Consider the following 27,276-nt stretch of genomic DNA (forward strand, 5'->3'; position numbering starts at 1 on the left):
AGCGCATGCACAAGGCTTGGTCTTGGCTTGCTGAGTAAATTTGAGGTGATGAGTAAGTTATCTTCCTACACATAGACGATCTTTGGATACAAAGGCAGCAACACAAAACATGGCTGACAGCGCGGCTAAACGTGAAGCGGACAGTGTCGGAACCGATGAATTATCTCAGAGAGTCAAGAGGGCGAAAGCTGACAATGAGAATGGAGGCGGAGGAGCTGGAAAAGATCCTGAATGTGAAAATATTCTGTCTGAGTTTAAAACGTCCGCCGTGTTGAGTGATTCAGCGCGGGAGAAAAACATCTTCATCCAGGGAAAGGTAACTTCAGGCTGCTGTTAGCGGTAAGAAGCAGCTGAGCTAACTAACTACCTCTAACTGTGGTTATAATGTTGAGAGAAATTGTTGGTAACTTAAGAGGAAAATGTTTTTATTGTTGTATTAATTCAAAGGTCTGAGTAGTTTCGTGAAGGAAAGGTGGAACATTGACTTCCGGTTCGATATTTCAAAATAATAGTCTGTGTGATAGTGATTTATTGTAAAAATGGATTTTTACAGAAATGGCTATGAGAACGACATGAGGGGCTGTTTTGCCTTTATTCTATTAGGAGGGGATAACGAGTCTCATGGCCAGCGCAGGCAGAAATGAAACCGTTGAACGTGTCTTCTCCAGCTTGCCGGCCAGGAGGCTGTGGTCATCCTGGAGAAGACTCCCATCAGAGAGGACTCCCTGGCTGAGCTCTTCAGCGGCTCCAAGCTGAAGCTGGAGATGAGGAACGACATCTACACCACATATCGGTTGCAGGCTCCCCCTCAACTCAATGGTACGGTTAGAATGAGGAAAGGAAATAAACTCGAGATATCAGCTAGACCCGAGGGTGATAGCCTGTGTGTTTCTGTTTTGCAGAGATCAAGACTACAGTCGTGTGTCCGGCCACGGAGAAGCACGTAAAGAAATACCAGCGGCAGGAGAGTTTCCTGGTGGAGGAGACGGGGGAGGACTATCATTACATCACTTTGCCCTACATTCAGAAGCAGAGTTTCAGCGTGCAGGTCAGCATCCTGAAACCTCCTCCTGTAGCGCATCAGTAGCGGGCTTACAATGGCATCATAATGCACACGTGTGAATGTACAACGTCAACATGTCGACTGCCCCCCCCTCTAGTGGGTCCACAACATCCTGGAGAAGAAGGCCGAGGTTGAGAGGATAGTCTATGAAGATCCGGACCCAAAACGTGGCTTTGTCCTCCTCCCAGATTTCAAATGGGACCAGAAACAGGTGAGCTAACAGGAAGTTAGGTACCAGGGAGGACATGAGGTGGAATAAATGTCAGCCATGACATTTATATTCTCGGGACTTTTTCTCCTGACGTGAGAAATAACTTAACGTCGACTAAGTCCTAATGCACGATGCAGCTCAACAATATCTGTCTTCTTCTGTCAGATGGATGATTTATATCTGATCGCCATCGCACAGCAGAGAGACATCAGGAGTCTCAGAGACCTGACGTCAGAGCATCTACCGCTGCTGCAGAACATCTTCCAGAAAGGAAAGGTGAGGGAGAAAAGGAAGCGGGAAACGTCCTCTTCTGCCAGCCGCTGCCATTACACTTTATATTTTAGAGCGCTAGGACCAGACATAGCTGTTAATGATCAGAGAGAAAACAGACAGCAGTGTGCATATTCCTAATGTCAAACACGCCCCTTTCCTTGTGATCTAGGAGGCCGTCCTGCAGCGCTACAAGCTTCCAGCCAGTAAGCTGAGAGTCTACCTGCACTACCAGCCGTCCTACTACCACCTCCACGTCCACTTCACCAAGCTGGGCTACGAGGCGCCGGGCTGCAGCGTGGAGCGGGCCCACCTCCTCGCGGATGTCATCCAAAACCTCCAGTCCGACCCTCGGTACTACAAAACCCGGACCCTGTACTTCCCCCTGAGGGCAGACGACGGACTGCTCGGCAAGTTCAAGGAGGCGGAGAGGCTGTGATTTACCGTCAGGCACTCGTTCCACCCATCCAGACTGTGTGGAGAATCCTTTTTTTGTATTTGACACATCGTTTGTGCATGTTTGAGTGATTCCTCAGCAAGGTGTTTTTTCATATTATTCCTGACGTGACATGAGTCAACCCGTTGGCTAAAGGATTTAAAGACAAAGTCTCTGTTTTAAATGTCTTTCATATGTTTTCTACATGTTAACTGAATGTTGCTGACTGAATTAAAGAGTCATTTTTTTATACTCTTGATGTTGTCACTTGTTTGGTAATATTTGAGACGGGTTCAACTGCCTGAGACGACATTTAAAATCACCATCGTTGAGTTTTCTGAAGTGGACACTTGTATTTCATCACATGTCATGGTGGTGAAGTAAAGTGGCCGAGGACTTTTATACGTCACCTTTCAAACACCGAGGCAATTCAAACTACCAGATTTGATGTGAAAATAATGTGACAACCGCAACACTAGATGGCAGCAATAATCCCAAAAGATTCCAACTTTTTCACTGAAACTGAACACAAAAACAAACTCCAGCCTCGGTAACTAATTAACCGGGGGTTCCCTTAGTTTCCCTTTTCTTTACTAAAATAGAACAAACAGTACATTATAGTTCTGCAGGTCATGTCAACAAAAGGCTATCATTTCTCCACCACACTATATTTAACCTGAGTCACTTTGCAAACATCTGGAGCCGAAGTACTATGTTTAGTTGGATTGATCAAACACACTGTCAGAGGTTCTACTAGGTTCAGCTGCATGCGCCTCAAGTAAAGACGATGCAGTCTGGAAACGAATCAACAGTGAGAGCTGCGTTTGAGTTTTCAGTCGTTTGGTGGTTTAACTGTTCGGGCACAGAGAGGTTTACAGCTGACACATGGTTATATTGTTTGTTATTAAAGCGATTTCGAGCAGCGGACATGATTTTCGTATCTCCTCAGAGGTCAGTTGGCCCGATGCTCTATGTGCGTAAGTTGCATTCATGGGTTCCTCGTAAAAATGTAAACTAATTAACAGCACCCAAACCTGTAAGAAATACAATAAGAGCCTCATTAAATATATATTCAGGCACCATGTCAGGGACGCTTTAGTGGTGTGTTAAAGCCTAAGAAGCTACAACTTTTTAAGGGTTCGAGTTAATTTACAATGGCATGGGAGGTTGTGTAAATTCCTGGTTTATAAGTAAAACAAATCTGAATTTCAGTGAATCTCTCACATATTACTTTCGTGTCACAAACGCTACATTAAAATATTTTTGTCCCAGAAAGTATTTTAAAGCTGAGCCATGTTTTAAAATCTAGTTACACTTTACTTCATATTATTTTTATTTGCACTCTTTTTTTTGTAAATACTCCTTATCATCAGCTCGTCGCGGTAGGATTCAGAGCTTTCCGAGCCGCCTCTGAACGCAGCGCCGTGGAGCAGCGGACGCAGGGCAGGACCGAGGCAAGTAATCCAATCATTAGTCCACTACCAGAGCTGATGTCTTGGATCCAGTCTGTGAGGGATGAGTTCACCCCGACACCGTTTGAGGTGGAGCACACACGGTGAGTCTGCCCGCCGCGCTCACGGTGATCTCTAGATGCACTTCAGGTCCGCGAGAGAGAAACTTTTTGGGCGGAGATGCTATTTATGAGAGTTATTATTGGGCTGCGGGGAATTATGACGCTGATCGATACATGCGGTCGATGTGGTGTCCGGCTACGCTTTGCTTTTGTTTGTGCATCGGCTGAAGTTGTTGAGAGAGGAGTGTTGCTTTGTGTTCGGATCCCGGTCTAATGGGGCGCTGTAGGTGGGCTGTTCTGGCTCTGATCATCCTCAAGAGTTCTTGAAGTCCAATGGGGAGTTTTTAAGGGTTTTATTTGGGACACATCTGTGATATTCTAACTGAGAACTGATTTTGCTACACTGTATGTTTATTTGATTTTTTAAATGTTCGTTAAACTGTAAGTTTGTGTGTTGGTGGTGATCAGATAAATCTTTGCCAGTGAAATAATGAAGTCTACTCACAGAGAGGACTGTTTCTCATTACATTATTCACCCCAAACATACTTGGACTTAGAGATCACTACTTGTTTGGATTTTAGGCATTAATGTGCATTTCAACCTCTGTTTGGGGTGAACTGTCTTACTAATCTGTCAATAGGACCCTGGTTATACTCTGCTCTTAAGTGTGTTATTTCAGAACAGCTGTTTGCATATGCACGTCCTAATAAGTGTATACTTAAAGGTCCAGCTGTGTTTTCTTCTTTTTTTATTATAGACTTACATTTTAAGTCGTTCTCCTCCTTCTTATTTATATTTATTTATATATATATTACTGTGAGATAACACACACACCCACCCACAGTGTGACAGTGTGCGTGTGTGTGTGTGTGTGTGTGTGTGTGTGTGTGTGTGTGTGTGTGTGTGTGTGTGTGTGTGTGTGTGTGTGTGTGTGTGTGTGTGTGTGTGTGTGTGTGTGTGTGTGTGTGTGTGAGTGAGCTCAGTGTTTGGCAGCGGCAGGTCAAGGACGGTCCAGATTAAACAGTTCTATTTCACTGTGTGGGAACCACTGTAATCCTGAACACAGACCGACTCAGAATAGAGTCGTGCTGTCTGTCAGCGTGAGAGGATGAAAGGCTCTATTGATCTGAGGTCTGCTGATCTGATCCTCATGAGGATACACTCTCCGATCGCTGAGTGTTTCTCTGTGACAACAAAGCGAACGCACAGCCTCCACAGCCCTGATAAACGGTGATGTTAGACCTCCCGTTTGCAGAACATCGAGTTTGCGTTATCACACTGGACGAGGATACACAAGCTTAAGGGGCATCAGCGCTGGTAATCTGACTGAGGAGCTTGATAGATATGTGTGTGTGTGTGTGTGTGTGTGTGTGTGTGTGGTCTGTCAACTGTCACAGCCTTCCTGATCAGGTCACCTGTCACTGGGTCATTGAACAAACCCTCGGAGGTTTTACAGGGGTGTCCTGTTGACTGCTCCTCTCTGTGAGGAAACGGTATCATGATGACTCACTGAGACACACGTACACATGTAGCTGTTGTGTCCTGCTCAGTGTGGAACTGAATGGGCCTCTGCTGTACTGTAGCTGTCTGTGGGTTGTTTCTTCCTTTCTGTGACTCGAGTGAAAGTTGATTCGTGAGGCCGGTATTACTTCCTCCATCGTTAAAGGGGAACTCCATCAACTTTACAAATGAAGGTTAATATGCTTGTCAAGTCATGTTTTACATGGCTATGGAGGGTTTTCACCAGGCAGAGAGCGTCCAACCTAATTATTTAGTTGGTTGGATGTATTGTGGGAAATGTAGGATCTCGGCTTTTTGGAACTTGAGGACTACCACACAGAAAAATAAAGGTGCCATCTGGAACCGAAAATGGTTCTTCGGAGTGATGCCATAGAAGAACCATTTTTGGTTCCACAAAGAACCTTTCCGAACAGGGTTCTTGAAAGAACCATTTCCTTAAACGGTTCCTGAAAGAACCCACAAAGGTGCCTCGAATAACCTTCAAAAAATGGTTCTTTGAAGCACCATTTCTGGTTCTTTGAATAACCTAAAGATAAAAAGTAGGATAACTCTGCCTCCGCTGCGCAGATTTTTGATTCTTGTCTTTAAAATCTGTCTCCCAACTTTATGGAAGTGTGTCACTAAATCCCCTGAGTGCCCCTTTTAAGGATGGGGATGACATGTTGACATCGCCTGAAAATAAGAATCGTTGTGTTTTCGTTCCCTCAGAATGTGACATAAATCTACATGTGGAGCAGGTCCTCTTCACGGAGCCGGCCGCCATGTTTCTACGGTAGCCCAGAGCGGACAAAGCTTTAAATGTAGGTGTTTGCACACGCCGGTCAGGAAAAGTAGACGTGTCGGTCTAAAGGTTCGTTCACGGTAGCATTCGGTTCCAACAAAAAATTTGCCCTGCACTTGTCCCAAAAAAAGGGATGTGATGTCATCCAGAGTGGATGTCATTGGTTAGATCATGGTGGAGGAGACCCTCTACAGTACATACGCGACTCTACTGATGCTGTTAAAGGCAGAGAGGATTCACCCATGCCCAAACCTGACGACTAGTTCACTGACCATCCACCACAGTCGGAGCAATGAGATGCATCATTCGTGTGTTGACGCTCTATAAAAGCTTCAGCTTTCAGGTTATTAGGCCGTCGTCATTCAGTTAAACTCTTTGAATCAACTGCTTGTGGGCCTCCTGTTGCTGCTTCAACACACACACACACACACACACACACACACACACACACACACACACACACACACACACACACACACACACACACACACACACACACAGAATACGTGTGTGAGTGAGTGAGCGAGCAAGTACATTTAAAGGCTGTTTTGTTTTTATCACCCCATTAACCTCAGCTGGGACCTGAGATGGAGAAAAGGAAGAAGAAATCTCAGCTTGTTGTGTGTGTGTGTGTGTGTGTGAGTGTTTTCTGTGTAATCTCTCTCACACACTCACACACACACACACACCATCCAGTGCGGCTGGCTCAGTGCAGGAGTATGATTACAGGGCTATTTACATTACAACATAGAGCGACAGAGAGAAGGGGGTGAGAGATTGGCAAACAGAGAGAGAAAGAGAGAGAAAGAAGATGGTTTCCAGATGTGAGGTGGAATTCAGAGAGCTACGGGGCGACTCCCCCCCTCCTCCTCCTCTGAGCAGAGAGAGATCTGGATCAGCATGTGCACTTTGGAATGGAGAGAATAGGAGACAGAGAGAAACCACAAAACAGAGGAGAGGGACAAGGCGTTGCACTGCAGGGGTGGGTGAGAGGAACTGGAGCCAGCAGAGGGAAAAGAAGTGATGGCGATGGAGGAAGGGGATGGAAAGAATAAAGCAGAATGAGGAGAGGGAAGAAAAGCAGGGCCTCTTGGTCGACCACAAGTCCAGAAATCTAACAGGGGGGGTTTCAGTTGGTGGAGGTTGTTTTCGTATTGGTGAGCAATAAAAATCCAGCAACATTTCTCAGAACTCTTTACCAAAACACAAAGCGTTATTCCCCAAATGCTTGCAGCTGTCATGCTTTTCTCTGGGTCTTCTCTGAGCTTGTATCTGGTGTCTTTATAGCATTTCAGTTGTAGGTCATGTAAGACATAAGGACTGAGGGGGAAAAAGCATAGCCCCTCATTTATTTCAGTGAGGCCCGTTGCACACACAGACTGTATACAAAGTGGACGTAGTCGCCGTGATGTCCTTCACTGGTTTGTGGAACACGGTTTTTGAGCCGTAGCCACAATGGTTTTTGGCCGACGCCATCTTGGCTTTTTGCAACCAGAGGTGACACAAGAGGGTGGAGCTAAGTCCAACCGACCGCTGAATAAGACCTTTTTAGGCAAACTAATTGCTACAATTAACTTTCATGAAGTGAAAACACAGTAAAAGGGTTAAAGTCGTAAGACAACAAACTCCCAGCCCGGAAGACGCTGTGGTAGAGACCTGTCAATCACAAGGTAGCCCCGCCCTAAAGCATACTCTGCTTTATGGTCTATTTGACACTAAATGGAACATAATTTGCTCAATAATCATCATGCTGTATTGAAGAAGAACTGAAACTATATCCAGACCATAAACTCATGTTTACAATGTTTACTGAGGTAATAAATCAAGAGACAAGTAGAGAGTCATAGGCTTCCATACAATCTTGACTTATTTTTACAACCAGAGGAGTCGCCCCCTGGTGGCCATTAAAAAGAGTGCAAGTTTAAGGCATTACAGCATTTGCTTCCCTTTACAGAACCAGAGGTTGCCATCAGGTTGGGCAGGACAATGAAAACCCCTGGTTCTGTCCGCACTGCTATATGTTACCGTTCTCTTGAAAAGCTCTTTCCCTTCTCATTCTGTGCTCCACAATATTGTTCACAAACCGCAAACCAAGAGGCATGGTTTCTTTTCTTTGTTTGGATGCCACTGGTCAGCAGTCGTCACCGACTGTTACCATTGGAACATGGCTGTCAGAGTTAGCCTGGGGGTAGGGTGGCTATCTTTTCAGGCTCTAAGCCAGTCTTTGCTTGTGTGAGACTGTCTAGGCCCCAAGACATTAAACTAAAGCAGCTAAATGGAACTCAGCCATCATTCATTTCATTATTTCTAACTGTATTTTAACCACGTCCCTCCTACTGCTGTTTGTGTGTTCTCAAAGTCAAAAACTCAAGATAAAAATCCACTACTCATGGATAAGCTTTATGACTATTATTGAAAGGACAGTCCTTCAGCTTGTCTTGTAGTTTCTCTCTGTCTCTCTCTCGCTCTCTCGCTCTCTCGCTCTCTCGCTCTCTCGCTCTCTCGCTCTCTCGCTCTCTCGCTCTCTCGCTCTCGTTTCAGGAAATACCAACATCCACTTTTTTTTCCTTCGAAGGAAAACTGACCGACATTCCTCTTGGCTCTATAAACAGAAAGCTGCATGATTGATTCATGCATATACACATATATATATATATATATATATATATATATATATATATATATATATATATATATATATATATATATATATATATATATATATATGTATATATGTGTATATATATATATATATATATATATATATATATATATATATATATATATATATATATATATATATATATATATATGTGTATATATATATATATATATATATGTGTATATATATATATATATATATATATGTATATATTATATATACAAAAAAAAGGAAAAGTAGCATTCCTATTGGGTGTGCTGTGACTAGTACCTGGACAATTACAGCAACAGGTCAAATGGTTTGTGATGTGAAAGGGGTGGCGCAGCTCTTTAGCATCTTTCAGCTCATTGTTTTGGTTCACTCTCGCCGCTCTCGTAAGCGACAACTTACCCCGTCTGATTGAATTGACCGAGTCAATTTCTTTGAATTCTTTGATAAATTACGTTTCCTGAGTGTCTTGACATCCCCACTGCAGCAGAGGCAGAGAGATTCCGGATGGGGAATCCCAGGATCCTGATTCCTGGAATTAATCTCGAGCAAAGCCGAGGCAACGCTGAATGAATTGGTGGAAACTCTGATTAACCCATACATTAAAATGGTGTAAATCCTCTGTCAACACTACTTCACCCTGAGAGGGTCCTTCCTGATGGTGTGTGTGTGTGTGTGTGTGTGTGTGCGCGTGTGTGTGTGCGCGTGTGTGTGTGTGTGTGTGTGTGTGTGTGTAAAGGAATTTCTCAGTTGCAGCGTGCCAAAACTGATCTTAGAGACCGGGTGTTTGTGTATTATGCTGTTGAAATGGAGCTGCAGAGCTCTGGAACTGATACAGACCGACTCCGTCTTTGTTTACACTGACAAACACACACACACACATACGCTCTGGTGACTTGGACAGCTGATATCAATTTCAACGTGTTTGGAATGAATCACACACACAGGGGTCGGTCTGGGCACGTTGGGATTGTGAAATTCACCCCAGTATCACCACTCCTCTGTGAGTGGTCTGATGATTCATGGGATTTGGATGTTTTTGTCACTTTTTCAGGCCAGTTTTCATGCAGCCGCCTCAGCACGAAGATGCTACTCTCAAGTTTAAGATTCAGTTCAGACGTGCTTTTGGATGGCAACGCATTTTTGGAAGAAGTAAATCTTTAAACTTTGCCTTGATACCTCAGTAATCCACAGACTATTGAACCGTGTAAAGCCGCGCCTTGTCATGGGTGATGATTTAAAAACAAAAAAACGGCCAGATAGCTAAAATTGACTCCTCCTCTCGATTGTGTGTGTGTGTCTGAGAGGTTTTAGCAGCAGGGAGTCTGTCTGGATCAACCCTCATGTCACCTGGCAGCCACACACGCATAAGCACTGGGAGCTGTAGTGGTTGTCGTATATCAGCTCCCCACTTATCGTGATTAACTACGCCAGGCTAATGCGTGACCGCTAGAGACAGATAGAACGATCAACACGAGGCTCTGTTTTTGGTGAGCATTTGATGGGCAGTGACATAAAAGCGTTGGCCGATTCAGTGTGAAGTGACCTCAGACAAGCTGAACACTTTGTATAGCTTAACATACAGTAAGGGGCGATCAGATCTGAGAGGAACTTTTCATTCTACTTCTTTTCAGACTTCATTTTTTGGCACAAACTACAACCTCCATTATAAAGGTCCTGTCACAAGCATCTGTCAATTGATAAAAGTCCATGCTGTCATCACTAAGTGCTGTACATTGATTGATTTTGGCAATGCAAATCCATTATGTGAAAGTAGAACAACACAGTGTACCAGTAAAGTCTAGACCGAATGTAGATCAATTCAATCCAATTTGTCCCTGACAAATATAAGTCCAATATTCACGCTCCTTTTAGCTCTGTTTTTGCTCTTCACTAAGCCCAGAGGGAATATCTGGCTCAATAGCAGCTAAATGTTCCACTATGTTCACCAGCTAACACCGCTAACGCTGTCTGTCTGCTGCTCAGCGAGTAGCTTACAGTGGGTTTGTCACAGTTTTTCTCATTGAAAGCAGCTGCTGTGCTGCCGCTGGAAACAATGCAAATGAGAGCCGAGAGATTGATTCAAAACAATCGCGTTAAAAGTTGAGGGCCATGAAACCGAAAAAATGAGCTAAAAGATGCCAGAACGCTCAGTCCACATGATGCTAGCTGCTTATCAAGACAGTGGTTATCAGCTCACAAGAGCTAGCTAGCTAGCTCATTGGCTATCTCAGTAGCGACCAATTTCTTCCACAATACGCGTGTAAAGGGTAGGTTGATGGCCAATAAAAAGGCATGAGATAACTCCGATAGACCGTCCAAATAAATAAAAGTGGGTAAATTGATTTCCTCGTAGTCATACTATGGTTTGCCCCAACCGTGTCTCTGGCTGCAGGGCAGTGGCTGGGGGTCGACGATGCACTCAGCAGTTTTATCACTCGCGGCCCCTGCTGGGCGGGCTTATTCATAGTAGCCTAGTGAGTGAGGAGTCAGCAGGCAGTCAATGGCAGTATGAAACATGAAATAAAAGGTGTTTTGAGAAAGTCTGAGTTACGGCAACCACGAGAGGTCCTTTAGCATGCAGCCATAACTGGCCACCCAAAAATATTACGCCGTTTTCGTTGAGAAGAATGGGCGGTTAGCCGTGGACAGACACGGAGATGCACACTCACTCACGGCGCAGCCTGCACAGATCCACGCAGGCATGCATGCACTACTAGCACAGTTTACAACAACTGATGCATATGTTTAAACCCAGTTATTCATCACTAAATAAAATCATGGCATTGGTCCGTTTACGGAGTAAATGATTTTGTACATCACTGAGCAGTCAAGGGACAAAGGAGGAGGATAAGGTCATGGGGGGCAGTCTCTTGCTCCCACTTTGCCTCCTCCCTCATTCCACCCTCTCTATCCTCCTCCCTCTTCCAGCCTTCCCTCTGCTGCATTTCCAGCCGTGGCGACCGGGAGGAGAGGAGTGAGGCATGCAGCAGCAACTCAGTCACTCATAGTCAATAGTTCTCCTTCTATAGATCACTGCTGTGTTGAACCACTGCAAGGATTTGTTCTGCACTTCTGTGAGACGTGATTCTCCAGGAAAAGCCTTTTTTCTTGCTTTTCAAGACATTCCTGATTCATTTGAAAAGGAGATTCCAGTTTTGCAAACTTCCCTCTCATAATGCTGTGCTTCTTGTGTGATATTCTGATCCCGGTATATTCCCACTTTGGCTGCGGTTGTATGAGTGGTTAGGATTGACTTGCTGTTGTGCCTCTGAAGTTTGAGAAGGGAGCTCTGTGCGAGATCGGACTGTAGCGGAGCTCAAAAGGGGGAGGAACCTCAGAAGATGGTTTGACTTGGAAGAGTGAGCTGTCTTCTCTCGGGGAGTTGCATCTTCTCTGTTGCAAAGAGAGGGAAGTCGTTGGTCCTCAGAAAGAAAAGGGGGTCTGATGCGAGACAACAGCGCAAGGTGTTGGAGTTGAGGACAAACCAGGGAGGAAAGAAAATCTTTTATTTGTGCAAAGAGGGAGAAAGAAGTATTTTGTTTTGGGAAGTCTCTTACATTTTTACAACATGGCTGGGATGTATGGATGCTTCAAGAGCAGAGAGTAAGTTTCTTTTTGTAATGTCATTGGACTTTCAACTGCATGTACTGCTGGTAAATGATTATGATGAAGCAATATTGTGATGCTCAGTTCTGTTGCACCAACAGACAATAGCTCAGTCAAAATGTATCTCCTCAATATTTCAAACTCTTGTTTTGACACACCTGACAACACAACATGACTCTTCATGTACCACGTAATTAAAGCTCTGTGTCACAGGATGTGAGCGTCAGGTGGCTCTTGAAAGGGATTTGCCATTTTTCAACTCTCGTAATAGAGGCCATGGACTACTTGTAATACTTAACAGCACAACAGGTGTTATTGCACAAGTGGACATATCTTGTACTGAAGAGCCAAATGTGCTGACCACAGCACAAATCCAACTGCTGACAGAAATTACAAATCTTTTCTTAGAGCATGTTTACCCCCCCCCCCCCCCCCCAGAGTTGACACTGTCTTTTGTTGCAGCTGTCTCATCGAACTTTTGTTTCTCTTTGTTTATGTAAAGAATCGATGGCGTGTAGTCGGCGCTGACAGCCAGCTGTGACTCAGAGCTCAGAGAGGGATTTTACACTGGAAGTAAATGACTAGTCAGAAAATCATCACAGGACTCAACATGCTTTTGTTTTTACGCAAGAGAATCCGGTCGATGAACATTATCTCCCGTAAGTTGTCTCTGATGCGTGATCAGTCATATTGTTGCTCAACTGATGGCTTGATACTTGATACTTGATAGCTGTGGGTACGTTAGACTTCTTCCTTATTCCATTTTGAGTGCATGTTTCCTTTAAGGAGTCCTCAGTGATGTGTATGCTTGGACTTGGTATATATAGGCCTGGGCTTGGCAGTGTGATTGGACCACAGAGGGCTAGGATAATGAGGGCCTTTAGCGTTTTGACTGTAGTAAAGTAACTTGATTTGTAGCAGAGCTGTGGTGTTGGGCGCACTGATACCCCCTTTCCACTTTCTTTGTCTTGGGCCTCTCAGTCTCATGACATGACAACAATAGAAGCTTTTATGGCCCACTCAGCCGAGTTGACTTAGACAAACATTTTGTTTGTGTGTGTGTGTGACACGGGGAGAAAGTGAATTAGGATGAGCTGCAAGACAGCTTACACACAGATCCAACTCAAGAACCACAATTGTGTTCTCCTGGAATTCACTCAATACTGAAACAAAGATGAACTCAGATTACTTCTTACTATGAACTGTCAGTATGCCTTCAAACTGAACTAATGAAGTCGTATTTTCAGCAAGTCGACCATTCATATGTTTGACAGCGTGGTTAAAAAGAACAGTTCAACCAAAATCAATATAACTTGTATGTAGTACTCGGCTTCTAGGATCCCTCTGAAGTACTCGAAAGAGGCTGAAAGAAAGATAACAAAGGTTATAAATTGTACAAAAGATAATTCAGAATATTCATGTGCAGCACTATCAAAGTGTCTTGTATGCATTCGTGGGTTCATGGAAACACAACCGTTTTCGCTAAACTATTCCTAAACAAAGCATTTTCAGAATATCCGATAAATGCATGCGCACAATAAATTCCTGCTTCGGTTAGTGGAAGAGTAGCGCCTTCAAAGTTTGTTTGCACTGATATGCTTTCATTCTTTTGAGGTGCTCCGCTCACCTTAATGCCATTTGATAGAAAACGTTTACTGTGACGACAAAGAGCTTATGGAGGTAAGTAGCCTACTATATACAATCTATATTGTTTTTGGATGAATTACGCCTTTAAATCCTAAGAACACTGTTGAAACTTAATCACTTTACGTTTTAAAGAAATGTTAATGATTTCTACATTGTTTTGAAAAATTGCAAACAAATAAAAGCCAACCAAACAATGTACTACTGACATCAGAAAATGTCCATTTTGGAAGTGGTGAAGATCTCCTCTTTTGCTTGAGTGCGGTAATCTCAGCAGCAATCCCAGTCCAACTTACTCTGTGAGATAGCATTGTTGTTTTCCAAACGCATTGGTGACGCCTCACTCTGAAAGTTCTCGTGTTGTTTCATTACATGTGAAACAAACTGATTCAAAATATGAACAATGAGGCATAAATCTAAGGCCGACTTTCAAAACCCGTCAGCTGGAAGCTGAGGACAAGTGTGTGTTCTCACTTTCTCACCAGGCCCCATCTTTCCCAGTCTTTCCCTGGTCCAACAGTCATTATGCAATCGCAGTAGGTTGCGTTTGTTCAGCAGCAACGGTGATGCAGCTGTAAATGAATGTAGACTGAGCAGAGTGACTGATGAGAGTGTTTGGTCAGTTTCTGTGTCCAGTCCATTTAAGGCGTGTTGCTAAGAGCACAGACAGGAGGAGATGGAGGAGAGAATGTGGCAGAGTAGAGGAGAGCTGGAAGACCAGAGAAACCCCAAAGAATAGTTCATGTATTGTAAGACCACAAGGGGGTAAAAGGACGATAATGGTATTTCCAATGAAATCTGAAGCTGACTTTGACGTGACGCAGTTCCAAAGTTCATTTCGGTCCTGTCCAGTTTAGAGGAGAAGAAACGGACACATTTTCTGTAGAAGAATTGTTTTTTTCTTTAGGTCAGATAAACCTTTTTCATTCAAAGTGTGGATTATCCCAAAACAGGAATGAACATGTCTTTTATTTAGATGTTTGTGGAATGATGTCAGCAGTATTATCCGTTCTGACCCGGGCAGTTATAACAACATACTTGGGAAGTCTTGAGCACTAACTCTTGCTACAAATACTACTGACTGCCGCTACTTTCTCAAATCTTTTTTTGCATTTAAATCCAAGGTCAAAGTAACGGTGACATTCTTCGGAGCACGAGACTGAAATTGTATGAATAATTTCCTCCCTAGTCACCGTCTCCTGCTGACTATGCAGACGTTGAATGGGTCAAGGGGAAATACCGCGGCTTTAAAGGCCATGTTCCCAACGAGGCATGTGCGGTTGGACGAGAGACAGAGGAACAGACAGAGAAAGAGAGAGGAGGGATGGTGAGATAATGACACCGGAGGAAACAGAATGAAGAGACAGAGAGGGGAGGGGGGAACAAAAACGTGTTGGTGTGGAGCTGTTATCTGGCCCCATTCTTTATATATTTCTCATATCCTTTTATGGTCCTCTGGCTCAAGTAATGGAGATGGGTTAGACAATAACAAAACTTGTGTAAAAGCTTTTTAACATCTGGGGAGAGAGTAATAAGAGAGTGAAGGATGTGGCTGCTGCCCTTTTCACGTGCTGTTCCCAATTAATGTTTCATTAGATAACATGCAGAGGGACATGTGACAAGATGGCAGGAGGAAACGGCCAGTCTGGACCTTGCACAGCGTTCAATAAACCATTCCAGATTGAACCAGAGCCAGGAAAGGCTACTTTACGTCGTAATTTGATGACCGTTTGACATATTTGCTTTCTTGCCAAGAGTTAAATGAGATTATTGATGACATCTGTCATGTCTCTACGCTGAATATGTAGCTAGAGCCAGCAGCTTAGCGTAGCACAAAGACTGGACTGACAGCAAAACTCTCGGCAGTCATTGGCCCAGTCAAGAAATAGTGCCAGCACGTAACTCTCCATAACACCTAGGGCTGGGCGATAAATCGATTTAATCGATTAATTCGAATGTGTGCTTTAAGGCGATGTGTTTTATTGAAAATCGAGAAAATCGCCCCCACTCCTCCCCCCCGTTGGGTTCCCGTAGTTGAGTGCGCGCGCATTGTTTACAAACGAAAACAATGGCGGCCAGCAGTGAAGCTCTCGTTCTTAAGAGAGGGAAGAATGTGTCTTCGGTGGTCTGGAAATGGTTCGGGTTCATGTCATCTGACACCGAACAAACAGCACCACGATGTAAGGTCTGTCTAAAAGCTATTGCTACAAAATCAAGCAGCACAACAAATTTAATGCAGCACCTCAAACAGAGGCATGCCGCCGAGTGGGAGAAGCGTTGCGCCCTGAGCAGGGAGCAGGACCGCGGGAGCACAAGCGATGCCGTCTTCCTGGCAAAAAATATTTAGAAAAAACATGCACTACTGTTTAATACTGTTGGTTATGTTGTGAATGCACTTGATTTTGTTTACATGCACTTATTTACTGTGCAAAATATGTTATGTTGATGTTAGATCAGATGTTGCACTTTTGAAAATGTGAATGTTAAAGGGTCACATACATTTTATTTCATGCTGTGTTTGTATCAGTGTATTCAGTTAGAAAAGCTTAGTGTAAAAAGTTACATTTGCACAGTTGTTTACAATGGAAGGCTACTATTTAATGCCATTTAATGTTATGTTTAATTTAATTTTATATTTAAATGATTCAGGGAAACAAAAGAGTGACCAAATACTTTTTGTATACTACAGGCACCTTTCTACAATGTTCAGGTTTTGTTTGCACTTTATTTTTATCAACCTACGAGGGAAAATCATCACAAAATAAAATAAAAAAATGTTTTCAACAGCTTCTGTCATCTGCAAAAATTTGTGGGGGAAAAAATCGATTTAAATCGTGAATCGGATTTTTTGTAAAAAAATCGGAGATTTTTTTTTTAGGCCATATCGCCCAGCCCTAATAACACCATTGAGTTTACATTTCGTTTTTTGGACAGATTACACAAAACAAGATACAACATGATAATAAGTGAGCCTATGTTCACACTTTGAGCGAAAAAAAGTAAGAAGACTGCCAATCATGGCCAGCTACATTGTTGCCGATTGGCCGTTGAAGTGTTGCTGAAGTGCTCGTTGACGTAGTTTTGTCGGTATATAGGCCTCGCACTAGAAACTGGCTTAGGCATTCTTTTAGACGGAACGAACAGGGTGAAAGGAAAACATGTTGGTTGACTCTTCACCGCCTCATTGGAGCACCGAAAATAGTCAAGAACAGTTCAGTTTAATGTCCATTGCCCATTGTCTTGTAGCCAAATTGGCATCTGAGGTTTGAACATGAATCAGCTCAGGTTACCTGATCAGTTTAGGATGATTTGAATTGTCATTCGACATCTGATTTTGCTCATGATCAAAACAAGTCTTATTTTACTGTAGAAAATGCTCAGGCTGTTATTCATTAGGTTATTGCAATTGCATTTTGGGTATCCAGTTACTTTAAAAAAACAATGTATTTGCTGAAATTCATTCCATCTGTTCTCAGGAAAGCTTTGGTCCAGTCCTTCATCTGAAGCAAAGGGACTGTCTAATGAAGGCGTTCTGATCCTAGCATGATTCTTAGCATGTTGAGATGAGATCAGCCTCATCCGTATCTATTATGTCTAAAATAATTCTCTGTAAAGTGTCCGTGTTATTCCAGCATGTCAACACAATCTCAGGTTGTTTTACACATGTGAAAATGGCAACATGTTTAAAATGGACACGTCTTTAAATTGCATACTGCATGGTATATACTCTCTAAGTTGACATGCATGCTGCTGTATATGTCTTGTCTCTACAGCTATGTCTGTACCCAGTGGCAAAGCTCAGTCAGCCAAGTTCATTGTTTCAGCTGACAGGAGAAATCCTTCTCCTCTTTCGTTCTCTCCGTGGAAATTGAAGGCTTGCGGCCCGTCACAGACCCACTAACATCTTATTACCGCGGCCAATTCATCTGCACCGCCTCGGCTCGGCCTCTCATCTCCGCTCACTCTGCCGGGACTCGAGTCCAGGGCTCGTTTCTTTTGCATGGGGAACATATTCTTAAGCTCTCTGGCCAAGCACCTAAAAATAGGTCTTTGACTGGTCTTTGTGGGGTTTCCCTACGGACTCCTCGCCGTGATGTATTGGTGGTGCTCATTGCTATTGAAATAACAGACTGAATATTGTAGCCAGAGTTTAAACTGTCCACATTAGACCCATCACAGGGATCTTCACCTCGAACATCCAGATCTTTTCAGAGTTTTTACACGTGTGTGTTGTTCTCAGGGCATCGTGAATTAAAAATAGATGTTCTTGATAATACTACAGATTCGGAAAACCCACGCTGATGGCATGTGAATGAGTAGCCCTGCTTCAAGGGATGGATTGTGTGACAGAGAACAGAATTTCATTCATAAGCAGTGTTCGCTGTACTTCGGCTCTAACAGCTCTCCCGTGACTGAGGTTTAGCTCTGTTTTTACTGTGTAGGAAGTCCAGTGGGAAATCATTACTGTAACATAATCACGTTATCTCAGGGAGAACGCTTTATACATTTCTTGAACTGGTCCCAGTTACGACCACTGAAACTCTGCAGCGATGGACGTCGGCGCTTACGGGGTTTTACTCGGCAGCGTCCAAATGTCTGTGTTAAAAGCTGCCGTACACACTAGGCTACCTTTCTCAGCTCTGCCTCTGCTGCTGATTCAGTGTAAATACTCTGCGCTCCTAATTGCTGGAGTAATGTAGTGCGGTCCATATAAGCCTAATTCAGTGCAAGTGGAACAGAAGGATGAGCACTGGAGTGGAGTGGATTTGTGTTGTAAAAGCTCAAAGTCCAAAATAGGATTTACTATAGAAGCCTCCATGTTACCAGATTTGATTAACCCTTTCAGCATCCGAAGATACATGCCTGTAGGCAGAGAAATCATTTCAGATCATCATGAATGGGTTTGTTAACAATATTAGAAGCTTGTTTTTTTGACTGTATACCATTGGGGGGGGGGGGGGGGGGGGGATCTTCATTGTCGCTGCAGTCAGCCATCATGTCAGACATCTGCATGTCTGAGCTGACAAGAGCCAATTAGTCTGCACCGTAAGCCTGTGGTGACTGGTTCCATTGAGGGATTAAGGCTGGACTAGATTAGATTTGTTCTACGTCAGAAGGAGAGGAGCCCAGTGGACAAAGTCAAGTTATAGTCATCTGTGACAAAAGAGCTCAGCGTTCATTTCTACCCAACGTTCAGGTTTTTATGAATATCTACTTTTCCCCCTGCTCGTCAGTAGTGTTGCTAGATAACGGTAGACCCGGACGTGGTTCTGTCCAGTAGGGCTGGGTATCATGAGATTAAGAATACCAGTACCAGGACCCTTAAAGTGATGCCAATATAGTACTTCAATCGATACCCATGTGAATGGCGTTCAGTCGTGTAAAATGCCGACGCCACAGCATTCATTTTTGTGTAGAATAGCAATATTTTCAAATGTTTTGGTGGCATCTCGACACGCTGAACTGCCAATCCGTCAAATGCACAGCGCTGGACTTCACCGAATCAAAGACTGTATGGGTTGTAGCTGCTGCTGGAGTGGGCCGATCAAACCTTGCATTACATCGAAGAGCGCTTGTGGTGATTGGCTGCGAGAAGAACAATAATTTTTTTCTAGATCTGGGTACAAAAAAGATCAAATGCAGGTGTGTGTGTGTGTGTGTGTTAATGAGGTTATTTCATGTGCCTAATAAAGGCTGAACCCCTACTGCTCAGACTACCTCTACGTGCTACATGTTGCATAATGAGCGGGACACACACACACAGACTCTCATGCACAGATGCAACCTTGGTAACTTTGTGCCTCAAAGTGTAGTGCAACATAGCAGAAGTTTACGAAATGAAACTAAGTCATTAAACAGCTGCTAGCAAGATGTCACGGAACAATGCAAAGTGGAAAAAAAGTATATCATGTATAAGTGGCCTGAAAGAAAACACGAGTTGAAATAGCCAGAACAATAAGTAATCAAGGACCAGAGATTGCTGTTGTGGTTTAGCTTTATGTCAAATAACAAGTTCAGATCTACAAATCAATGTAACTTGCGTACGTGAGAATGTAAAGTGAAGAGGGAGCTCCAGCTCGTTAAATGTCTTTGCTGGACTGTGAAATATTGTTTCAATGTTATGAGAAAAGAGTCTCTGCATGTTTACAAGGTCTCCACACCCTCTCCAACATGTTTCACTGTAATATTATGTTTTACTGCTTAGTTACCGCTGTAGCTTGTGTAATATCGACTGTGAGCCTGTTTCTAAAGCTCTATTCAGACATATGAGATCAGATATGTAACATTCATCTGAATCAATGGATGTAAACTGTGGGATATACTTTACGTTAGTGTTGTAAAAAAAATACCGATACACTTGCGTTTCGCCATGTTATGTTTTACATGCAAAGACTTTAGTTGGCAACCACACCACTGCTTCACACAGGAAGGCCTCCGTGTTTACTGTAAGTCTGTTTTCTCTCTCGTCCTCCTAATATTCGTCTGTTTATCTAACTGACTCTTCTTTCCTCTCATGCTGCTCTTTCCCACAACCCCTCTCTTTGACCCCCTTCCCTCCCCCCATGTTTGTCCCTGTCGCTTGTGTTTTCTCACTGTCTTCCTCAGATCTTGCCTTCTTTCCCTCCCCCTTTGCTCCGTATTTATGTGTCCCATACTCGCCCTCTCATCTATAATTCTCTCACCTTGTCTTGTCGATTCACTCTTCTCTTTTCCCAATCATCCCTCCATCCTTCGTAGATGAAGCGAAGGATGTCACCATGGGGAACCAGCTTTGGAAGTGGGCGCAGGTCAGTCCTTTTGACCCCTGACCCTCTGACCATGAACTTGATACTTAGCCGTGAAACTCTCCTTCGACTGTTATTTAGGACGATTCATTTTGGGAAATACGCTCATCTGCTTTCGTGCTGAGAATAAGATGAGAAGATTGATTCTGTACCACATTCACATGGAATGTGGAGCGCGAGCCGGGAGTCGACTAGCTTGCTGTAGCCTAGCTTAGCTAGCGTCGGATGGTTATAGTTTCCTACATAACTGCTCTGAAAACAACAACTTGTCGTTTTTACATTTCTTTTTATGAATGGAATAAACAAATGGGACACCCTGTGTTAATTAATGAGCTTTCGAGGTGTACGTTGGCATATTTGTGAACTTTGGATGGAGCCATGCTAGCTGTCCCCCCCCCCCCCCAGTCTTTATGCTAGCTTAAACTAACTGCCTCTAGCTTCAGCTCCATACCTAACGCACAAACATTAAGAGTGGTATTGATCTTCTCATCAAGAACAAGAAGACTATTTTCCACAATTGAAATATTCCTTTCCAGTAGTTGTAGCGTCATCGGTAATATTTCCAGTGATTCCATTCTTGGGATACTTTTCTTTCACAGGCAGTTGTAAAATGTCAGACTCGTATAATGATATAGTTATTTCGTTCCCCAAATATAAGAGTGCATTTTAAAATGCCAACAGCATTTGGTCTGTTCAGTCTGCTCACCTGTTGACACATAAAGTCCTGTGCTGGTGTTATTGGGTGTTTGGACTGGTTTCACTTCTCTCATCGGCACTTCATTGTTTCTTGAGTTCATCTCGACAACGTACTACATGATCTGTTGGTGTGTGTTTCTGTGTGTCAGTATCTGTTTCCTAGAGATGTTATTAAGGCTCTTCTGGCTGTAGCGTCTTCCTGTGGCATCAGACAGGAAATGGATCAGTCCAGCACTATCGGCTCATAACAGCAGCATCAGCAGCGTGCGTCTTTGTTTATGGCCATGTGTTGCGATAATGTGAACGTCAAAATACTGTTTATTGAAGAAGTGATGTCACAGACTGTTGCAGTTCACATCAGGCCTCTCTCTCTCTCTCTCTCTCTCTCTCTCTCTCTGCTGTAGACGATGAGGAAGGTGAAGGTGGTTCTCATGACTTTAACAGGGGTGAAGATGATGATGGTCATAGCTGATGGTTGCGTAACGGTAACACTGACGAAAGCCCTTCAGCACGTCAACAAACCCTCTGGAATGTTCCATCTGTTTCTTGAACACAAACTCACTGTAAACACGGTTGACAAGAAGCTCTCCAGCCGCTTCCTAATGGAGAGGAAGAGCGAGTACACACTAACAGCAAACGTGGACAACATGGCGGTCTTGTAAACTTAAAAAAAAAAAAAGAACTGAAGAAATAACAAAAATGTCTCCGCATGTTGAAACACATTTTCGTAATTTTATCCGTAGTACCTTAAGAGCTTCTCGTCGCTATTAGTTTACAATTAGGCAAAATATTTTAGTGCTTTAACGTTGAAACCAACGATGGGAATGCCATTAGCATTGTTTAGTCATAAACCAAAGTATTGGACAGATTGATGGTGATGGTGCTAGAGGATTCGTTCTGGGGCCAGTGAATGTCTGTATAAAATTCCGTAGCAATCCATCCAATAGTTGAGGTATTTTCAAAGCGTTTCAAAGCGCCGACCACATGAGAAATTAAATGAAATTCTGTCACCCAGTCTGTGAAAAATATTGCAGGCAGGTGTGTTTTTGTTGTTGAGATATTATTTTACTGAAAACCATATCAGCATATGACTCAGCTTCCTGCCAAACTGCACAGGAAATGTTTTCTGTAAAGCACATTAATTAGATGTGAGCCTAGGATATACCGGTAGTCATGTAAAACTTGGTGACTTAATGATCCCTCTATGAGAGAGAAGCTAACTGGTTCAGCAAGCTGGCGCTAAACTGATTAAAAACTCAAAAACAAACGGGGGAGTTTGCGATTATGATTTATTTTTAAATGTGTCCGATACTAACCTCTGTCGTCTCGTGCTGTTATGTCCACTTAGCAGCCTGATGCTGCTGCACTCTCCGAGCAATAACAAGATATCAGTTGGTGATGGGAATTCGCGTCTGTTTGAATTTGTGTCAGGGGATACTGGGCATCCGCCGGTGCCAGGACGTGAACGTTTCGGCTGACGGAGGTGGATGGCAGAGCAGAGCACTGGAAACATAGCCGAGATAACTCTGTAGAGACTGTTTGGACTGGACATTGCACATAACAGCTCAACTTTTAAGGAGTGAAGAGGTAGAGCAGTGGTAATGCATGTAGGAGTTTTTCCAACAGGCTTTGAAAATGGTTTTACGAGGTAGCGGCTTGTTACAGACGACTGTGTGATCCTTCAAATGAACTTGCTCTGTCCGTTCAGTCCTGTGTGAGTTCAGATTTTGCCACCTGCTCATGCCAAGACACTTTTACTGGCAGACACGTCACTCCCAAACCGGACTTTAATCACATTGTAATCCAGCGAGCCTGATCACACTGCAAGAGTTGGAATGTGAGCAATAAGGAGATGGAAGCAGATTAAGATAAATACAGTAACAGAATACCAGAGGCGGGAAGGTGTCATGGATAAAAAAATTAATTTAAATAAATTGTGCTCTTGAGTGAATAATTTATGCGCAAGAATAACTTAATTTGTGCTTTTTGGCTACCTAAAGAAGATTGTTTGTATAATATATTGTATTGTACAAACAGTATATCAATCCACTTAGTCGTGTTATCATCACATTATTGGACGAATGTTTTGTTGAGGATCAGTTGAGCTCATCGATCTCTCCCTGTCTTGCAGCAGTGACAGCGCTGCCATGGCATCAGGACCTCCAGATGTGATGGCCAATCAGGAGCCTGCTGAGGTCGTGGAAGAGTGCTCAGGTAACGATTTGATTCAATGTTCAGTTAAAAGAAATGTGACGTGATTTCGGTGAGAGAGGTACATTTTCCCAAAAGGTTAATAGTTTATTCGTGTCACTGAGTTTCTCAACCAAAATGAATATTTGTAGTGATTTCAAAATCTGGGACACCCAAGACTAAATATTTAACTTTTTCTGAGGTTTTGATGGGTCACTCCCTTTATATTCTTTCACCTACACCTAATTGGTGTACATTTTAGTAGGAATACCCACAAGTGCTAGATTTGAACATAACCAACTGAAACTATGTATGTGCTATGAAGTCGAAATGGTTTCTCAGGAACTGCTTGGACCAAAAGCACTGACTGTATTATTGTCAGAATGAGTGCGTAGCATTACGGGGAAGTCTACATCATATCAGCAATGAGAATATGTACACAGACACAGCAGAGAAGATCAGGGCGGCTTCAACAATCTAGATCTAGATCCTCGCTGCTGTTGGCAGGAAATGAAGGAACAGCGAAAGCTATCGTCATCTCTCTCACACACAAACGCACACAAAGCCCAGATGCAGGCTGTCGATACAGGCGGATAGCACACATGCTGCTGATATTATGGAAACAAAGAAGAAGTGCATTGGCAGGTCAGAGTGATGTGAAGGCACAGCAGGGATTTTAGTGCCGTTAAGGTTATTGGGCGCTCCAACAATGTGGAAACATTTCTAAACGAGCTCGTCTCTTCATTCTGATATTTCAGTGTAGCTGTATTAGTGCAGGAAACAGACCATTACCACGAGGTTTGGTGAGTCACTTCTATTTGGGAGAGCTGAACGTCAGGCGTGACTCCACAGATCATGATGTCTGCCAGTCGTGTCCATAACAATCTGTTGGGGTTGAGCCGGTGTCTGTGCCAGACCAGCAGCTTATCGCTGGTCGGTGCCCAGTTTAATGGGCCGTGTTTGAGTTGGATCTGCAGTTTGAGAGGTTTGGAGTATGTAAATAGAAGTGATACACGTTTAGCCCTGCTCCTGTCATGGCAGGATTCTGCAAACAAGCATAAATCAGAGTCAAAGTTTATGTTCATGTGTCCCTCATTAAACTTACTTCGGAAAGAAATCGGTATAAAACTGGTGTTGAATTGCAATAACAAATGTATTCAACTCACACATAACACACACAACGTACACATGCTGACAATAATTGAGACAATATATCGACCTGTTCTCTTTAGTTATACATTTAGAGCACAAGAGTACACCGCAGACCCCTCCAGCCTCTCCCCACCTCCTCATCTTCCTCTTCCTCGTGTCATTTCTGGGACAAAATAACAAATGTTGCTTTTAGAATCCATCCAGCTCCCCTGACAACCACCATGACCTGACCCCAAAACAATGTCGAGATGTTTTAGGTTCTCCCTCCTCTTTCTCGCTCTGCCCATGACACTGTTTCCCTGTCAAAGGTCACCATCTTCTCATTGTGATCCGAGCTCATACCCTCTGATAGAACTGCCTTGAAATCGCCACGATGTTATTTTTAATATGTGAATGTAGTCATGTTTGTTTTACTGAGAGAGTTTATATGAAAGTATCTCAGAGCTACAGTGACCATGGAGCTCCACTGACCTTCCATTGAGACAGTGGCCTCTTTCGTCTCTCTGAGTGCAGACCTTTAACTTAATAGTGTATTGTGCCTAAAATAGCACAATAAATAGCACCGTCAGCTGGTGTTTTCCCCTGATTTTTCATCTTGGCAGTGCAGAAAGGCCTCTGAGGCATCACGAAAAGCTGGTTGGAAGCAGAACAGAACAGACAGACGAGTTCTATGAAGAAATGTTTGCTGCAAATTCTCCCCTCTTCTATCGCTGATTTGTGGCGACTCATCAAAATACTGTGGCAGGTGCTCTATTTAGCCCTCCATGCAGACGGTTTGTGACTGCAGTTTGATTTTGCACTTCATTTTTGTGATGCTTTGTATGATATGTATCAAATAACACGCATGACATCTCGAAAGAAAAGAAAGCAAGCGGCTTGGATATGTACGTATGATACAAAATGTCAAATCTGGAGCGTAAAAAATAAGCGTGACGTGGTCTTTAGCAAATGACCCAGAAATCTTAAGGGTCTTGGTGTCTTGTACCAGGCTGAGATTCCAGATGTTGTTTCACTGTGATTTATTTCCAAGCAGAAAGTGTATATTTAGAGAAAGGAAGGAATGCTGAAGGATTCCCCCGCAGGGAGAAAGACAGAAATTACAAAGCTTGTGTAGAAAGAATGTGTCTCTCAAAAGCATTTTTATGACCCAGGGATATGAATTAGTTTCCTTCTGTTTTGTGTCACAACTCATCATTTATCCGTGCGCTAGGATAGTGTGTATGTATATATATATATATATATATATATATATATATATATATATATATATATATATATATATATATATATATATATATATATATATATATATATATATATATATATATATATATATACATACACGATCATTTCTCCACCGGAGATACTCCAAATTAGTTCTTGCAACAATAAGGAAGTTTCCATCTGGGATGAGTATCTCTGGATTTTGTCTGTATTTCAATGTTTATTTACAATCCCTCCACAAGGCCAGTTGGTCCACGTTGGTCTAGACTATCCGTAACAATTGGATGGATTTTCATGACATTTTGTTCAGACATTCATTGTCTCCAGAGGTTGAAGTTTTTTGGACTGGGACTGCTTCAATACCTGCTAAACGAATGACATCAGCCTCAGCTGTACCATGTGTTTAGTTCTAGTGAGCAAATGTTAATGTGCTAAACTGATAAGCTACGATGCTGGTATGTTGTCGCTCTAAGCATCAGTATGTTGGCATTGTCACTGTGTGCATTTTAGCATGCTGATGTTCGCGTAAACTCAAAGTATGATCGTGCTAAATGGCCGTACACTCTTAGTGGGCCGAACACAGCCTGAACAGAAAGGGGCTGCGTTGCTTCAGGTACCAGCTAGAGACATTAAATAGATCCAGAAAGTCCAGTTTGAGTCACTGGTCCAGGAGTTTGAAGGTCTATGTGTTGAGACGGCCTACGGCCCTGCTGAATGTGGGCCAGAGAGAGGACCAGAGGGCACTTCAAGTTCTGGATGAACGCCTTGCTGACTGAAAGCAGTGAAAGCACTTTGTAGCTGTTTAAGGAGTTATAAAAGAGTTGTTGAGTTGTTCCACTGCGGTGCTAATGGAGGTGGACTCACTGGGGGGGGTTACAAGCAGAGGAGTGTGTGTGTGTCTGTCTTTACGTGCGTCTCTGTGTAAACACACATCAGTGTTGGTGTGTAGTTTCTCCAGGGATGCCTACCTGGGACTTTACAGCCAACTAATTGCTCAAACTAGAGTTCATAGGAGGGCAGTGTGTAAAGATGCTGTGTGTGTAATTGTCTCATTAACGTATCACTGGGCAGGTAGTTATATAGAGTGCTGTCAGAGGAGGGTAACTTTAACCAGTTTCTTTCATTTGGTTTATTTGTTGTCATTTTTGCCTTCACAGGAAAGAAGAAGTCCAAGTTCCAGACGTTTAAAAAATTCTTCGCCAGGAAGAAGAGAAAGGAGCCGCCGGCCGCTGGAGCAGACGCGGGGCTTAAAGCCAGCCGATCGAGCGACAATGTCAGCAAAACATCCCAAAATAACACGCTCACTCGATCAGAGAAGGATAAGGGCTCTGGGTGAGATCCGACACATGCATACTTACACAAAGAGCACACGATAACTCTTATTCAAACATTGACCTAGTTACATACACATGCTCAGTGCCAGTCAACGGGACTGAAAACGGATTTAAATACTTCTTTGTGGTTTATACGGGAAAGGTTAATGGTTTGTTTTAGGCTACATTTTGCATTTAAAAAAAACCCAGTTGATCC

At 43.2% G+C, this 27,276-nt stretch overlaps 2 protein-coding genes across 4 annotated transcripts in view; both read left to right on the plus strand.

The window, feature by feature from the left end:
* Nucleotides 1-109: 109 nt before the first annotated feature.
* dcps (decapping enzyme, scavenger) lies at nt 110-2,237 on the plus strand (the record flags this gene model as incomplete). Its single annotated transcript, XM_079269059.1, has 6 exons — nt 110-316; nt 669-819; nt 903-1,048; nt 1,161-1,274; nt 1,440-1,550; nt 1,717-2,237. 6 exons carry the CDS (start codon nt 110-112, stop codon nt 1,981-1,983), a joined length of 996 nt encoding a protein of 331 aa, XP_079125185.1. The 3' UTR covers nt 1,984-2,237.
* A 1,205-nt stretch (nt 2,238-3,442) lies between these two features.
* Nucleotides 3,443-27,276, plus strand: part of LOC306777800 (uncharacterized protein) — a 37,626-nt gene continuing 13,792 nt past the window's right edge. For 2 of the 3 annotated variants that reach the window (XM_079269086.1, XM_079269087.1), the window contains exons 1-3: nt 3,443-3,535; nt 23,312-23,394; nt 26,904-27,078. In XM_079269086.1, coding sequence (XP_079125212.1) covers nt 3,471-3,535; nt 23,312-23,394; nt 26,904-27,078 — 323 coding nt within the window. In that variant the 5' untranslated portion in view covers nt 3,443-3,470. Of the gene's footprint in view, nt 3,536-11,426; nt 12,053-23,311; nt 23,395-26,903; nt 27,079-27,276 lie in introns of those variants that run through there. The other variant, XM_079269088.1, reaches the window with a different exon arrangement.

The sequence above is a fragment of the Melanostigma gelatinosum genome (assembly GCF_949748355.1).
Source record: "Melanostigma gelatinosum genome assembly, chromosome: 5".
NCBI lineage: Eukaryota > Metazoa > Chordata > Actinopteri > Perciformes > Zoarcidae > Melanostigma > Melanostigma gelatinosum.